Source organism: Lithobates pipiens, unplaced genomic scaffold, assembly GCF_037356315.1.
Source record: "Lithobates pipiens isolate NorthernLeopardFrog02 unplaced genomic scaffold, aLitPip1_a1.2 Scaffold_1, whole genome shotgun sequence".
NCBI classification, from domain to species: domain Eukaryota; kingdom Metazoa; phylum Chordata; class Amphibia; order Anura; family Ranidae; genus Lithobates; species Lithobates pipiens.
Window position 1 is genome coordinate 170,981,023 of NW_027507685.1, and position 16,995 is coordinate 170,998,017.

At 41.5% G+C, this 16,995-nt stretch overlaps 1 protein-coding gene across 1 annotated transcript in view; it reads left to right on the forward strand.

Moving 5' to 3' along the window:
• The first annotated feature begins 234 nt into the window (after window positions 1–234).
• SLC6A8 (solute carrier family 6 member 8) overlaps window positions 235–16,995 on the forward strand; it is a 179,104-nt gene continuing 162,343 nt past the window's right edge. The window contains exon 1 of the mRNA XM_077478878.1: window positions 235–758. Coding sequence (XP_077335004.1) covers window positions 488–758 — 271 coding nt within the window. The 5' untranslated portion in view covers window positions 235–487. The remainder of the gene's footprint in view (window positions 759–16,995) is intronic.

Sequence of the window (16,995 nt, forward strand, 5' to 3'; positions counted from 1 at the left end):
CACTGCATGGGCACTATTGTATGTTGATTAACCCAAGATAATTAGTCTATTCATACAGCATAGTCTACTTGCCTACAGAACTATTCTTGGGGCCAGTGCTTGTTGAAATGTGACTAGGAGGTACGTATTGGCTGTGGATCTTTGCAGACCTCCCACAGGCGATCCTTTAAATGACAGGTTGGTCAACAATCCCATTCAGCTGTGTCGGATCATCTTCTCCTCGCATGTCCCAGGATATATTTGTAGAAGCAGTAGCAGCACATCTTGGACCTACACACGTCAGTTCAGAAAAAAATGTACTGTACCTGACCAACCTTGAATTGGAACGACACCAGCTCTATTACAACATGCTCCAATACACTGTGTGGTAATAGGCATTCCCTGCCAAGTATTGGTATTTATTTAAAAACAAGGAAAACTTGCTGTGACAATACAACCATTCATTCATAACAAGCCACCTTTCCAGATAACATCAGTGTCTTTCAAGATGGGGAAGAGCAAGATGGAGGTGCAAACTATTAGTTATAAAGTAAACTTGGAGGATACGTATTGTAGTAATGCCTCAAAAGAACTAAGTCTAAAGAGAGACCATGATCCCAGCTTTGGGCTGAATGATGAAGGAACCAAGAGCACTAAAGCCCCTCCAGATCGAGAGACGTGGGCCATGCCTTTGGATTTCATGATGTCCTGTATAGGGTTTGCCGTTGGACTAGGCAATGTGTGGCGGTTTCCTTATCTATGCTATAAGAATGGAGGTGGTAAGTATGCATTCTCATTGCAATGTGACTTTATTTTTTAATAAGTGTTGGGATAACCAGAGGCATAACTATATAATGTGGCCTCCTTCCTCTGCTCTCCATCTCAAGGTAGTCTCTCCAATTTGCTTTCACAGCATTTTATAGAGGTTCACAAACTATATACAAGTTCAATTTGTCCAAATAGATTTGCCAAATGGTATGGTATTGCCTGTGAAGTTTCTCATTCATCTAGGCCATGGTATATCTAGTGGTAGTTTGTCAAATTCAACTTTACGTGTTCTGTGCGAGAAGGCAAAGGTTTTGAATATATTTTTCTTCTCAGTCTTCACAAAGGAAACAGGGGTATACAGTAACCAAGACTGTAATTTTAATTGTAATAACATGACACAGAAAGCACCCTTAGGCTAAGTTCCCACCACAGAATGGAGCTCACAGCAGGGGTCTGGTGCATCACCATTTACCATTTCGGGTCTGATTTCAGCCGAATTCGGACCTGAAAGAGACCAGGAGACAAACAGGACTCCGGAATCACTACAAAAGATGTGTGAACTGCTTCCATAGAGAGCCGGTCACAATGTCGTGACATGAGAATTAGATGCAGCTGATTGGAGAAAAGCCAACATGGCACCAATATTTAAAAAAGGGCCAAGACATATCCCTGGGAACTACAGGCCACTTAGCCTAATATCAATAGCTGCAAGCTCTTGTTGGTGATGATAAGGGACTTTATACAAGATTTTAGGAATGAAAACAGTATCATTAGCAGTAATCAGAATGAATTCATGAAGAATCGTTCTTGCCAGACCAATCTCTTAACCTTCTATGAAGAAGTGAGCTGCCTTCTGGATACAGGAAGGCCTGTAGATGTGGTGTATCTGGATATTTTAAAGGCATTCAATACAGTTCCCCCCAAATGTTTACTGTACAAACAAAGATATGTAGGCATGGACCATAGGCGAGTACCGGGATTGAAAACTGGCTATAAGGGGGAGTTCATAGGGTGGTGATAAATGGGCAGTACTCAAAATGGTCAGAGGTGGGTAGTGGGGTCCCACAGGGTTCTGTGCTGGGACCAATCCTATTTAATTTGCTCATAAAGGACCTGAAGGATGGGGTAAACAGTTCAATCTCTGTATTTGCAGACAATACTAAGCTAAGCAGGGTAATAACTTCTCCGCAGGATGTGGAAACCTTGCAAGAAGATCTGAACAAATTAATGTGGTGGGCAACTACATGGCAAATGAGGTTTAATGTTGAAAAATGTAAGGTAATGCTTTTGGGTGCCACAAATACAAACGCAAGTTACTCACTAGGGGGGTAAACCTCTGGGGTAATCCAGGACTGAAAAGGACCTGGGGGTCTTAGTAGATGACAGGCTCAGCAATGGCATGCAATGCCAAGCTGCTGCAAGCAAAGCCAACAGAATATTGGCATGCATTAAAAAGAGGATTCACTCCAGAGATAAAACAATAATTCTTCCACTCTACAAGACTCTGGACCAGCCTTGTCTTACGTATGTTGTCAATTTCTAGGCACCACTCCTCAGGAAGGATGTGCTGGAACTGGATAGGGTCCTGAGAAGGGCAACAAAGCTAATAAAGGGACTGGAGGAAACACCATACTGGTGAACCCCAACATAGGGTAAAAACTATTCTGTGAAAGGGAATTTAAAAAGACACGCGGCCATTCACTTAACCACTTGCCGACCGCCTCACGCCGATGTACGTCGGCAGAATGGCACGGGCAGGCATAAGCACGTACATGTACGTGCTTTGCCTCCCGCGGGTCGGGGGCCCGATCGGGCCCCCGCCCGGTGCCTGCGGCGGTCGGTTTTCGTTCAGGAGCGATCCCGGACGAGGGGACGGCCATTCATTCATGGCCACCCCCTCGCGATCGCTCCCGACGAATGGAAATCCCCGGTGACATCACTTCCTCTCCTGTAATGTAAACACAGGAGAGGAAGTGATGTATTCTCTCCTCCGTGTCGGTATTTTTCGTTCCGACACGGAGGAGAGCGGATCAGTGAGTTGCACCAACACATCCCACACACAGTAGAACATGCCAGGCACACTCACACCCCCCCTTTACCCCCCGATCACCCCCCCAATTACCCCTGCCCCCCAGTCACAGTGACACCAATGTCATTTTTTTTTTTTTTTTTTTTTTTTTGCATTGGTGTCATTTGTGACTGTAATAACTGTTAGGGCAGTTAGGGTTAGCCCCCTTTAGTTCTAATGTACCCCCCTAACCCCCCCAATAAAGGTTTAACCCCGTGATCACCCCCCGTCGCCAGTGTCACTAAGGCTGGGTTCACATTGCAGCGGTTTATGAGAACGAATGTGATTCGCACCGCACTGCAGTGCAAATCACATCCGATCTCTGTGCGATTCGAGTTCAGCCATTCGCCGCACCCGCCGCACCCGCCGCAAATTCGCACGGGACCCTTTTTTTGGCCCGCAGCAGAATCGGATCGCATGGGTGTTCACACCATGCGATCCGAGTTTGCAGATCGCACTGCGATATGCGAACTGATCTGGGGGTGTCAGTAACATTTCACTGACACTCCCAGCAGTTCGCATAGGGCAGTGTGAACTGCCGCCGGGAGGCATGCGATGCGGGAACCCGCCGCGGATTCGCGGCGTTTCCGCATCGCTCCAGTGTGAACCCAGCCTAATAAGCGATCATTTTTCTGATCGCCGTATTAGTGTCACAGGTGACGCTAGTTAGGCAGGTAGGTATTTAGGTTCGCCGCAGCTTTTTATAGCGCTAGGGACCCCCATATACTACCGCATAAAGCCCCCTGATTGCCCCCTAGTTAACCCTTTCACCAGTGATCACCATATAACTGTTACAGGTGACGCTGGTTGGTTAGTTATTTTTTTATAGTTTCAGGGCACCCGCCATTTATTACCTAATAAAGGTTTAACCCCCTGATCACCCGGCAGGTGTCATTTGTGACTAATAACTGTTAGGGCAGTTAGGGTTAGCCCCCTTTAGTTCTAAGGTACCCCCCTAACCCCCCCAATAAAGGTTTAACCCCGTGATCACCCCCCGTCGCCAGTGTCACTAAGGCTGGGTTCACATTGCAGCGGTTTATGAGAACGGATGTGATTCGCACCGCACTGCAGTGCAAATCACATCCGATCTCTGTGCGATTCGAGTTCAGCTATACAGATAGTATGGCTGAATTCGTGTCGCACCCGCCGCACCCGCCGCAAACTCGCACGGGACCCTTTTTTTGGTCCGCAGCAGAATCGGATCGCATGGGTGTTCACACCATGCGATCCAAGTTTGCAGATCGCACTGCGATATGCGAACTGATCTGGGGGTGTCATTAACATTTCACTGACACTCCCAGCAGTTCGCATAGGGCAGTGTGAACTGCCGCCGGGAGGCATGCGATGCGGGAACCCGCCGCGCATTCGTGGCGTTCCCGCATCGCTCCAGTGTGAACCCAGCCTAATAAGCGATCGTTTTTCTGATCGCTGTATTAGTGTCACAGGTGACGCTAGTTAGGCAGGTAGGTATTTAGGTTCGCCGCAGCTTTTTATAGCGCCAGGGACCCCCATATACTACCGCATAAAGCCCCCTGATTGCCCCCTAGTTAACCCTTTCACCAGTGATCACCATATAACTGTTACAGGTGACGCTGGTTGGTTAGTTATTTTTTTATAGTTTCAGGGCACCCGCCATTTATTACCTAGTCTCACTAGTGTACCCCTAAATTTAGGGGTGTCTACTTTCTAAAATGGGGTCATTTGGGGGGGGGGGTTTGTGCCATCTTGGCATTTTATGGCCTTCAAAACTGTAACGCCCTTAGAAAGCCTGAAGGCGGTGCTTGGTTTTTGGGGCCCCGTACGCGGCTAGGCTCCCAAAAAGTCCCACATATGTGGTATCCCCGTACTCAGGAGAAGCAGCAGAATTTATTTTGGGGTGTCATTTCACATATGCCCATGGCATGCGTGAGCAATATATCATTTAGTGACAACTTTGTGAAAAAAAAAAAAAGTTTGTAATTTTCCCGCAACTTGTGGCAAAATATAAAATATTCCATGGACTCAACATGCCTCTCAGCAAATAGCTTGGGGTGTCTACTTTCTAAAATGGGGTCATTTGTGGGGGTTTTGTGCCATCTTGGCATTTTATGGCCTTCAAAACTGTAATAGGTAGTGAGAAGTGAACTCAAAAAATTACGCCCTTAGAAAGCCTGAAGGCGGTGCTTGGTTTTCGGGGCCCCGTACGCGGCTAGGCTCCCAAAAAGTCCCACATATGTGGTATCCCCGTACTCAGGAGAAGCAGCAGAATTTATTTTGGGGTGTCATTTCACATATGCCCATGGCATGCATGAGCAATATATCATTTAGTGACAACTTTGTGAAAAAAAAAAAAAAAAAAAAAAGTTTGTAATTTTCCCGCAACTTGTGGCAAAATATAAAATATTCCATGGACTCAACATGCCTCTCAGCAAATAGCTTGGGGTGTCTACTTTCTAAAATGGGGTCATTTGTGGGGGTTTTGTGCCATCTTGGCATTTTATGGCCTTCAAAACTGTAATAGGTAGTGAGGCGTGAAATCAAAAATTTACGCCCTTAGAAAGCCTGAAGGCGGTGCTTGGTTTTCGGGGCCCTGTACGCGGCTAGGCTCCCAAAAAGTCCCACATATGTGGTATCCCCGTACTCAGGAGAAGCAGCAGAATTTATTTTGGGGTGTCATTTCACATACGCCCATAGCATGTGTGAGCAATATATCATTTAGTGACAACTTTGTGTAAAAAAAAAAAAAAAATTTTTTTTTTGTCATTATTCAATCGCTTGAGGCAAAAAAATAAAATATTCAATGGGCTCAACATGCCTCTTATCAATTTCCTTAGGGGGTCTACTTTCCAAAATGGGGTCATTTGGGGGGGTTTTGTACTGCCCTGTCATTTTAGCACCTCAAGAAATGAGATAGACAGTCGTAAACTAAAAGCTGCGTAAATTCCAGAAAACGTACCTTAGTTTGTAGATGTGACAACTTTTGCGCAAACCAATAAATATACAATTATTGACTTTTTTTTTACCAAAGACATGTGGCTGAATACATTTTGGCCTAAATGTATGACTAAAATTGAGTTTATTGGATTTTTCTAATAACAAAAAGTAGAAAATATCATTTTTTTTCAAAATTTGCGGTCTTTTTACGTTTATATCGCAAAAAATAAAAATCGCAGAGGCAATCAAATACCATCAAAAGAAAGCTCTATTTGTGGGAAGAAAAGGACGCAAATTTTGTTTGGGTACAACATTGCATGACCGCGCAATTACCAGTTAAAGCAGCGCAGTGCCAAAGTGTAAAAAGACCTCTGGTCATTTACCAGCAAAATGGTCCGGTCTGAAAGTGGTTAAACTGGAAGAGAAGTGGTTTAACCTTAAACTGCGTAGAGGGTTCTTTACTCTCAGACCACAACATACAGGGGTATACGATGTACTATTGATATAAACACATACAGACAGGTTGAACTGGATGAACTGGTGTCTTTTTTCAAACTCATCACCAACTACGTAACTATGTGATGCTGACGATGTTTCAAAGCTTCTCCAAACCACTTCTTTGGTTTGTTAAGCTACAAAATGTCTTCAACATTACAGAACAAGTCCAGGTGAATGTGACTGACTGCTATTAGATATGCCAAATGGTATTGTTACTGGCAGACAGAACTGGGCCACCTATGCTACTAGGCCCCTTAACAGTTGCATGGTGTGCTACGGCTATAGATACAACCTTGGAGAAAATTGGAGAAACACCATTTTTTTCACACACCTCAAAAGGCAATATAATATATTTTGAAATACCTTAACGAAATATTAAACCTATTAAAATACAGGTAGGAGATGAGAACATCTAAAAGGTATTTTGGTTCTACATTGCAATATATATTATATTCCTTTCTGGGGTGTGTCTGCTCTTAAGACAAATATGGCCTATTTATTTTTGAGAACTTTATTTTATTTTATTAATGCAAATATTGTTTCTATAAGCAGTGGTCTTAATCAAAATGAAGGTTATTGAAAAGGAAAAACATATGAGTGTTGAAAAACCTGGGATATACCTGGATATTCTGTAGGTGAATATATACAATGCTAGCTATTGTACTCAATGAGTGGATAAGAGGACATGATAAAATTAATTCTTGAGGGACTTGTACTGCTTGTGCACACCACTGATGAGGCCATACATGTAACAATTTCTAGAAGATCAGTCGCAGAATTGATTATCAAGTAATTTAGACCATTCGTTTTCAACTTATATAAAGGTATAGTGAGCCTCAGTAGTAACCATAGACAGCAGTACCAAAGGGGCTGCATATTCAGTATTTGTATTCAGTAAACAGTATGTAATGCTACCAAAGACTGTCAGAGACTTGAGACTCAGATACACTAGGGGAGATGATTAGAGACCACAGATGCACATCAAGTGTGGTTGAAGACTGATGTCCACAGACAAACTTGGGTTTGGTACGAAACCTGGAAGAAATCTTTCAAGGCAGGAATGCTCATGACATCATTGACCTAATATGGCCACACGACCATATCAGGTCAAGGTTTTGATCTAATATGTTCATGTGGCCATGTTAGATCAATGATGTCATGAGCATCCCCACCTCTTTGTGTATATGTATCAGTGGGACAGGAAATTCCCAGGCACAGCTGATTGGGCTGACACTGACAGGTTCCTTATGGGTTCAGGACGAACCTAAGCTTATGGGGAAGGAGTTTGGGTTCAGCCTAAAATGTGGATGGAAGCTGTAGGTGCCAGCCCGATCAAGATGAGGAAACATCATTGACCTAATATGGCTATAGGGCCACCTTACGTCAATGTCTTTGACCTAATATAGTCATATGACCATGTTAGGTTAATGATGTCACAAGCAACCCTGTGTGTACATCTGGCAGTGGGACAGGGAATCCCAGACGCATCGGTTTGCGCCGGCACTGACAGTTTTCTCCTGGGACCTGGAACCTAAGCTTATCCCTACTGATGATATGCAGCAGTAGATTGCTAGAGATTACTGCCATCACAACCCCCTACAAATAAATGCCCCACTCCCATTACTAAATGCTGGGGTCTGCAAAGGGCTGCACAGCCAATACCAAAGAACCACATGTGGCCCTACGGCTGCACATTTAGATCAATAATATAAAGTTTAATTCTTAGCGGGTCACAACTAATTCATACATTTCAAATTGATTGATTTAAAAAAAAAAAAGCTAAAATATGATTATCCAGTCTATTGTGTGATGGGTGCCACTTTGTAGACTTTAAGATTGATCACGGAAACTACATGTACAAATGATTGATTGATGAAGTTTACTGTCAAGCCTGATCAGCTGGATTCAGCCACAAGTGAATAATAATTGATTTGGCACTGTGATTAGCATAAGTGAGTCTTGAACATGTCATTCAGATTGATAATATTTTAGCTATTATTGTGTAGCGGTATCTGCAGTTGATCACGTACTGAACTGGCTGTGCCTGATAATGGTCACACTAGGAAAAGATTGTATGTCTGTAGATACACTGCAATCTCTGCGGGTACCCCTTGGCAATCAGGGGGTCCTTTGTCATTTGCATGAGCAATGTTGTCCACGCAGCATGTGCATTTAGCCAAACCTATCCTATGTCTGAGGTTACCCTAAGCTTGCAGAGGACACTCAGGGTGAAGGCCAAGGTCCTGATCTGCCTACTTGTTCTAGGTCAAAGTATTAAAGCTATTAAATCTGCACGACAGACAAGGAACAAACATTTGTGAATGGAGAAGTCAGCACAGCACACCTGGCTACATACTGCAGCATCCCCCTGACACCCCAAAGGCAGGATGGAACCTCCTTCAGATTGAGGTGGGCTATAGGGTTGACACCTGATGCCTTTAAACCCAACCACATATGAATTACACAGGTTCTGAGGCTGATTTAATGCAGATAAGGCAACAATTGAGTTTAATTACTGCCTTAATCAGCCACAGAACCTGTGTAATTAATATGTGTTCGGGTTCATTGGGATGAGGTGGCAACCCTAGCCAGCTAGCATTTAACCCCAGGGCTGAGTCCATGGTTAAAATGGGAGACTAAGAAAGAATATTGGGCGCCAGACACATTTATCTTTTTAGAGTTTTATTGCAGAAAGGTTAAGGAGGAGTTAAGGGTCCCAGATACCATGCAAATCACTTATAGACTCTCCAGATCCAGATGAATGTCCAGCTTTACAGAGTCAGAACCTTTAACCGGACCCGGCAATCCGACAATCGAAATCCAACAATCTAAAATTTCACTGTGTCCTCCAAGTGAGTTACTTGGCCCTTCTGAGAGACCAGTCTTCTTTTGGATCTCTTCAGCCAGGGGGCCTCCTCTGGGTCATCTCCTGGGCACAGCTTCCTCCACTCCAGGCAGGACAGCTTTAGGACCACTTCAGGACCACTTCAGCACACTTCCACAGCTTTCCCAATCTCCAGGTAGGACAGCTCCAGGACCATATTCAGCATGTCAGACGCCAAACAGGCAATGCTCCTTCCAGCAGCACCTCCCCAGGCCTCAGCTTAGGGGAAGAGAGTGAGCCCATGGCCTCTCCCAAATATTTATATCCCCCCCAACACACACCAGTAGCCTAACCCTCCTACTGGATTGGCTGAAGGAAATATAAATATTCATAACTCAGGCTTGTTTTTTCATACTATGGCTAGTGATTCCAGTGACACTTACTGGTGAAAGTGAGAAATCATAGCCCATTTGAAGCTTAGGGAAAACCAAATGAAAAACTACACAATTAGGCTTGGCTGACTACCACCCAGCCAAAAAGTAAACTTAGGCTAACAGCCCCTGTTTAGGACAAGGGGGCTACAATGCTGTCTGTCTAGGTTTGCAGCACAGGTAATGTGACATCACTGACGCATCCACAGGGTCTAGCTATTAGAATGTACAGTCAAGAAAGAAAATCATAGACAATTTTCTATGTATCAGTTGCAGAGGTCAGGAAAGTTAAAGCGATGTCAGAACTAAGTGTTAAGGGGTTATTCCTGCGCCTAATCAGGAAAGGGAACAATGATTTAATTTTTTAGTTTTTTGTACCGCTGCATACACTGGGAATGGGGTACTTGAACCCCTTTTACAGGATGAAAAATATGAAAAGTAGTGTTGCGCAGTACTGGATAGATAGATATTAACCTGAAAATGTAATAAATATTGTCCGCATCACAGTAATTTAAAAGAGTAGGTGTACTATCGCCCAGACTAGAAAGGGTGGTATGTAGAAGGCCAAGTTTGGCAAAGTAACATAAAGAAATGATGCTAAATTGTGAATAAATCTGTGTGAGTCTCCTCTACGTCACAATGTGAATGTCATAGTACATAAATAATCAGCTAAATAAATAGTGGTACTTAATGCGATTAACAAAAATCACATAAAAAGTGCAGTGCTAAGCAAATGAATAAAACTATAGAAGTAACTACTACACCATAGAATAAAAACCAATAATATACAGAAAATCACTAAAAAACCAGGATTATGTAAAAAGAACTTAATAGTGACTTAGAAATCGCATAAAGTGCCAGTGCCAAGAATAATTGTAGATAAATGCGTATGAATGTCTTTATACCATATGCTAAATAGTGTAAGTGCGGTGAACACATATAAACGTGCGACATAAAGCAAAAAAATTCAAATGTGTAAAAAAACACAAAGAGATGAGATCTCTTAAAAAGAAAATCGCAGTGAATGTGCACAGTGATTTAAAACTATATCAACCAATAAACATAATTAAAGAGGTTGCACAATCACATATATCAGGTTAGTGTCCATTCAAAATGTGCAACAACTGGTGGCGATTATATCCAAAATCGCATGCAACAAAAACGCATGTGGTGCTGATATTCGATTTATATGTGCACTATAAGGTAATGATGCAATCGGTGATTGGGTTGGTGATGGTGACTATCTCCCACGTGGTCCTGTGTGCTCAGGGTATGGATGTCCCCTTACCTTACAGCTGTAAGGTAACAGCGTTTGACATATGTATCCTCAGGGTTCCTGGTAATCCTTATCCCTCGAGGTCCTATTCTTGTAGCCCCAAAGCCTGGCTTCTCCTGCCTATTGCTCCGTATTGATCTCCTCAAATGGACGCTCAGCGGTACTCAGCATGGGGGGGGGGGGGGTTGTTAGGTTGCCTCAGCGGTAGATGTATGTGAGGGTTAAATAGATAAGGAAGAGGGGAGCCCCATAGTGTAGTAATTTTTTAACAATGTTTTGATTTTATTTAAATGTATTGAATAAAATACTCACAAACATATAGAGATTTTTTTTGCAAGGTAAAAACGAGCCTCGAGCTCGATTGCGTCACTTCCGGTAGCGTCCCGACGCGTGTTCGTCACGGTCACGTGACTTCATCAGGGGATGACCGTGACGAACACGCGTCGGGACGCTACCGGAAGTGACGCAATCGAGCTCGAGGCTCGTTTTTACCTTGCAAAAAAAATCTCTATATGTTTGTGAGTATTTTATTCAATACATTTAAATAAAATCAAAACTTTGTTAAAAAATTACTACACTATGGGGCTCCCCTCTTCCTTATCTATTTAACCCTCACATACATCTACCGCTGAGGCAACCTAACAACCCCCCCCCATGCTGAGTACCGCTGAGCTTACATTTGAGGAGATCAATACGGAGCAATAGGCAGGAGAAGCCAGGCTTTGGGGCTACAAGAATAGGACCTCGAGGGATAAGGATTACCAGGAACCCTGAGGATACATATGTCAAACGCTGTTACCTTACAGCTGTAAGGTAAGGGGACATCCATACCCTGAGCACACAGGACCACGTGGGAGATAGTCACCATCACCAACCCAATCACCGATTGCATCATTACCTTATAGTGCACATATAAATCGAATATCAGCACCACATGCGTTTTTGTTGCATGCGATTTTGGATATAATCGCCACCAGTTGTTGCACATTTTGAATGGACACTAACCTGATATATGTGATTGTGCAACCTCTTTAATTATGTTTATTGGTTGATATAGATTTAAATCACTGTGCACATTCACTGCGATTTTCTTTTTAAGAGATCTCATCTCTTTGTGTTTTTTTACACATTTTAATTTTTTTGCTTTATGTCGCACGTTTATATGTGTTCACCGCACTTACACTATTTAGCATATGGTATAAAGACATTCATACGCATTTATCTACAATTATTCTTGGCACTGGCACTTTATGCGATTTCTAAGTCACTATTAAGTTCTTTTTACATAATCCTGTTTTTTTAGTGATTTTCTGTATATTATTGGTTTTTATTCTATGGTGTAGTAGTTACTTCTATAGTTTTATTCATTTGCTTAGCACTGCACTTTTTATGCGATTTTTGTTAATCGCATTAAGTACCACTATTTATTTCGCTGATTATTTATGTACTATGACATTCACATTGTGACGTAGAGGATACTCACACAGATTTATTCACAATTTAGCATCATTTCTTTATGTTACTTTGCCAAACTTGGCCTTCTACATACCACCCTTTCTAGTCTGGGCGATAGTACACCTACTCTTTTAAATTACTGTGATGCGGACAATATTTATTACATTTTCAGATGTCAGAACTCCTTATCATATGTCAGCTTGTAGTGAAAACATATACGTTCTAATACAGAAGTCTCAGCATATGGATAAACATATATATAGATATGTACAACTGCCTTTCTATGATAGCTTAAGAAGGAGGGATCATTGCACATACCAGGATGAACTGGGAGCATAAAGCTTCGTGGGCTTGTTTTTGTAATAGGACATTTCTATTTAATAAAGCAGTGGTGCAGCCTTACCACTACGCAAAAAAAAATTCACTGGAATTAATTCTGGAGCCTGTGTCATCTCTTGCACAGCCACAAGGTGGTGCTATTTCAGTAATTTTCAGGGCTGTCTGTATAGTGTATGGTGAAAAGCTTTCCATTCTGTTCCTAATTGATACATTTTCTATTTTCTTTTTAGTTTATTATTATTATTATTATTATTAATATTTTAATTCTTCCTAGCTAATCTATTTTCTATTTTTATTTAATTTTATTTCATTTGTATTTTTGAAATTTTATTATTCCATTATTTTTTAGGTTCCTAGCTAATATATCTTTTTTTAAAGATCTTTCATTGTTATTATATGATATTCAGTTTTTTACATTTTTTAAATTATTTTATGATTTGTAATTATTCTATTTTTTAAAAAATATTTACTTAATCTTATCTATTTTATTATTTTAATTATTTATTGCATTTTTACAATGTTATTTTATTCTATCATTATCATATGTTATTATTCCTAGTTAATCAACTTTCCATTTTATTTTATTTTTTAAGTTATTTATTTCATGGTATTTTACATATTTAAAATTTGGGATAATGGCCCCTATTAGAGATCATGTTTTTTATATATGAGATACGGACTCCTATGGGATATCATATTTTCATATATAGGATAATGCTCTTATGGGGCAACATGTTTTTAAATATGGGATAGCGCCCACTATGAGACATCATGTTTTAATATAAGGGACAGTGCCCTAATGGATATCATGTTTTTAAATATGGAATAGCACCCCATATGGGATATCATGTTTTAATTTATAGCATAGCACCCTCTATGATGGGATATCATGTTTTAGTATATTGCAAAGCACCACCTATGTGATATCGTGATTTTATGTATAGGATAGTGCCTCTATGGGATATCATGTTTTTTTATATATTGGAACCTGCCCCTAAGGGATAACATGTTTTAATACAAGAGATAACACTCCCTATGAGAGATCATTATTTAATATAAGGGATAACACTCCCTATGAGAGATCATCTTTTAATATAAGGGATAGCACCCCCTATGGTAAATCTTTTTTTTAATATAAGGGATAACACTCCCTATGGGATATCATATTTTAATTTAAGAGATAGCACCCTCTGTGGGATATCTTTTTTTAATATAAGGGATAGCACCCCCTATGGGAGATCATCTTATAATATAGGGGATAGTACCCCCTATGGGAGATCATCTTCTAATATAAGGGATAGCACCCCCTATGGGAGATCATCTTATAATATAAAGGATAGCATCCCCTATGGGAGATCATCTTATGATATACGGGATAGCAGCCCCTATGGGAGATCATATTATAATATAAAGGATAGCATCCCCTATGGGAGATCATCTTATGATATACGGGATAGCAGCCCCTATGGGAGATCATATTATAATATAAGGGCTAGCACTCCCTATTGGTTGTAATTTTTTAATATAAGGGATAGCCCCCCCTATGGGAGATCATCTTTTAATATAAGGGATAGCCCCCTCAATGGGAGATCATCTTTTAATATAAGGGATAGCCCCCCTATGGCAGATCATCTTTTAATATAAGGGATAGCACCCCCTATGAGAGATCATCTTTTAATATAAGGGATAGCACTCCCTAAGGGTTGTAATTTTTTAATATAAGGGATAGCACCCTCTATGGGTTGTCATGTTTTAATATAAGGGATAACACCCCCTATGGGAGATCATCTTTTAATATAAGGGATAGCACCCCCTATGGGAGATCAGCTTTTAATATAAGGGATAGCACCCCCTATGGGTTGTCATGTTTTAATATAAGGGATAGCACCCTCTATGGGACATCATCTTTTAATATAAGGCATAGCACCCCCCTATGGGAGATCACCTTATAATATAAGGGATAGCACCTCCTATGGGAGATCATCTTATAATATAAGGGATAGTACCCCCTATGGGGAATCATCTTATAATATAAAGGATAGCACCCCCTATGGGAGTTCATCTTTTAATATAAGGGCTAGCACTCCCTATTGGTTGTAATTTTTTAATATACGGGATAGCCCTCCCCCCTCATGGGAGATCATCTTTTAATATAACAGATAGCCCCCCCCCCCATGGGAGATCATCTTTTAATATAAGGGATAGCCCCCCCCCCCCCCATGGGATATCATCTTTTAATATAAGGGATAGCACCCCCTATGGGAGATCATCTTTTAATATAAGGGATAGCACTCCCTATGGGTTGTCATTTTTTAATATAAGGGATAGCGCCCTCTATGGGTTGTCATGTTTTAATATAAGGGATAGCACCTCCTATGGGTTGTCATGTTTTAATATAAGGGATAGCACCCCCTATGGGAGATCATCTTTTAATATAAAGGATAGAACCCCCTATGGGTTGTCATGTTTTAATATAAGGGATAGCACCCTCTATGGGACATCATCTTTTAATATAAGGGATAACACCCCCTATGGGTTATCATTTTTTAATATAAGGAGATCTATGGGAGATCATCTTTTAATTTATAGCATAGCACCCTCTATGATGGGATATCATGTTTTAGTATATGGCAAAGCACTACCCCTAGGTGATATTGTGATTTTAAGTATAATATATATATGGGATAGCACCTCTATGGGAAATCACATTTCTTATATATTGAATACTGCCCCTATGGGATATTAATTCGATTAATATCCCATTACATTAATATAAGGGATAGCACCCCCTATAGAGAGATCATCTTTTATAATAATGGATGTCACCCCCTATGGAGAGATCATCTTTTATAATAATGGATGGCACCCCCTATGGAGAGATCATCTTTTATAATAATGGATGGCACCCCCTATGGAGATATCATCTTTTATAATAATGGATGGCACCCCCTTGATTCCTGTGAAAAGGGCAGCTGCCCTCTCCCCCGCTGCACGTCTGAGCTGACCATGACAGTGCAGGAAGGAATGTGTCCTATCTCATTGTGCAGACGCACTGGTTGGTTAAATATTACTTCTCCGGCTGCCTTATCCTTTAACTTGGTCTGAGAAATAAGTGACATCCAGGCTGTTTGTCTAATTGATGTATAGTCATCTACAGGCCCATCCAGGCTCACATTGTCCTCTTTCTAATGTATATAACCCCGGGGAGTCCTTGCTGTGGTCTGCTTGTGACGTCACTGTAACGTACCACATGGACGACAATGCAGCAACAGATCACCTGACCATGCTGCAGCATGGCTAGCCATCCATGTGAGGAAACAACGCTGACTTACGTTGTGCTGGGCAATGACAATGCAGCATTCTGCCCCCTGGAGCTCTCCAAATTCTTGTATCAGCGTCACAGAACATCGCTGTATACCTGAGCCAGGCTCCGTTGAAAAATTGCTGGGAGGCCGAGGAGCACTGCAGCATATAATCCCCATCTGCATTGTTGTAATGCGTAACCCACTCGCTGCCACAGAACTGCTAGAGAAACAAAGGACCATTTTTAGCCTGGTGTAGATTTAAAGCAGAACTCCAACAAAAAAAACAAAATAAAATAAGAATGGATAGTTCTTTCAAAGATAAAATAACAGCCTCTTCTGCAATCCCCCCTTCAATCCAGAGATTTTCCCTGCAGTACCTTTTGTTTGCCACTAGATGTCCTAATTCTGATGGCCATTATCATTGTCCCGGACGTGCCCCTAACCCATGACTGGACAGTGAGAGGAGAAGCAGCAGAGTGATGAGCTCATCTCTCTGTCACTCTGCTCTCTCCTCCTATCAGCATACTTCTTGTCAGTGCGTGATTGGCTCTTTGTACTGCTTCATTCTCTCACACTCTAGCCCAGCTGTACAGAGATTGAAAGAGGCTGATGCAATGTCAAACTCAGTTACCTAACAATAGGCTATTATTGGAAGATCAACAAGATAAGAAATACAGGGTGTTTCAGGAGTTTCTAAACCCTTCCCTTTCGTCAAGGTTTGTGTTTTATGTCCCTCAGGAATGCCTGGAGTCAGAATGGTGTGAAAGTATTTGTAGATTCATAACTAACACCATTGTAAAGCCCAGATGAAGGGGGATTTAGTGAGCCCCCAAAACACGTTGGCTCTTCTATTAATAAATTATTCTGGCATCTCTCACCATGGTGTGGCACCCTTACTGCTGTCTACTGGAATTACACAGCGCCTCTTATGTATGCACGCCAAAGTTTTCTTCATAGGCTTATACCTTTTTTTCTAAAAGAAAGGAACGCATTGTAAACTACATATTCATCCAGGACTACCCTGTGTACATGGTGACAACACTACTGTGCAATTTCACCGCAGAACAGCGTTGTCACCCCATTATAGGAAGTTGATAAATAGTGGATCTAATGGCAAGATGGTAATAAAACTGTGTTAC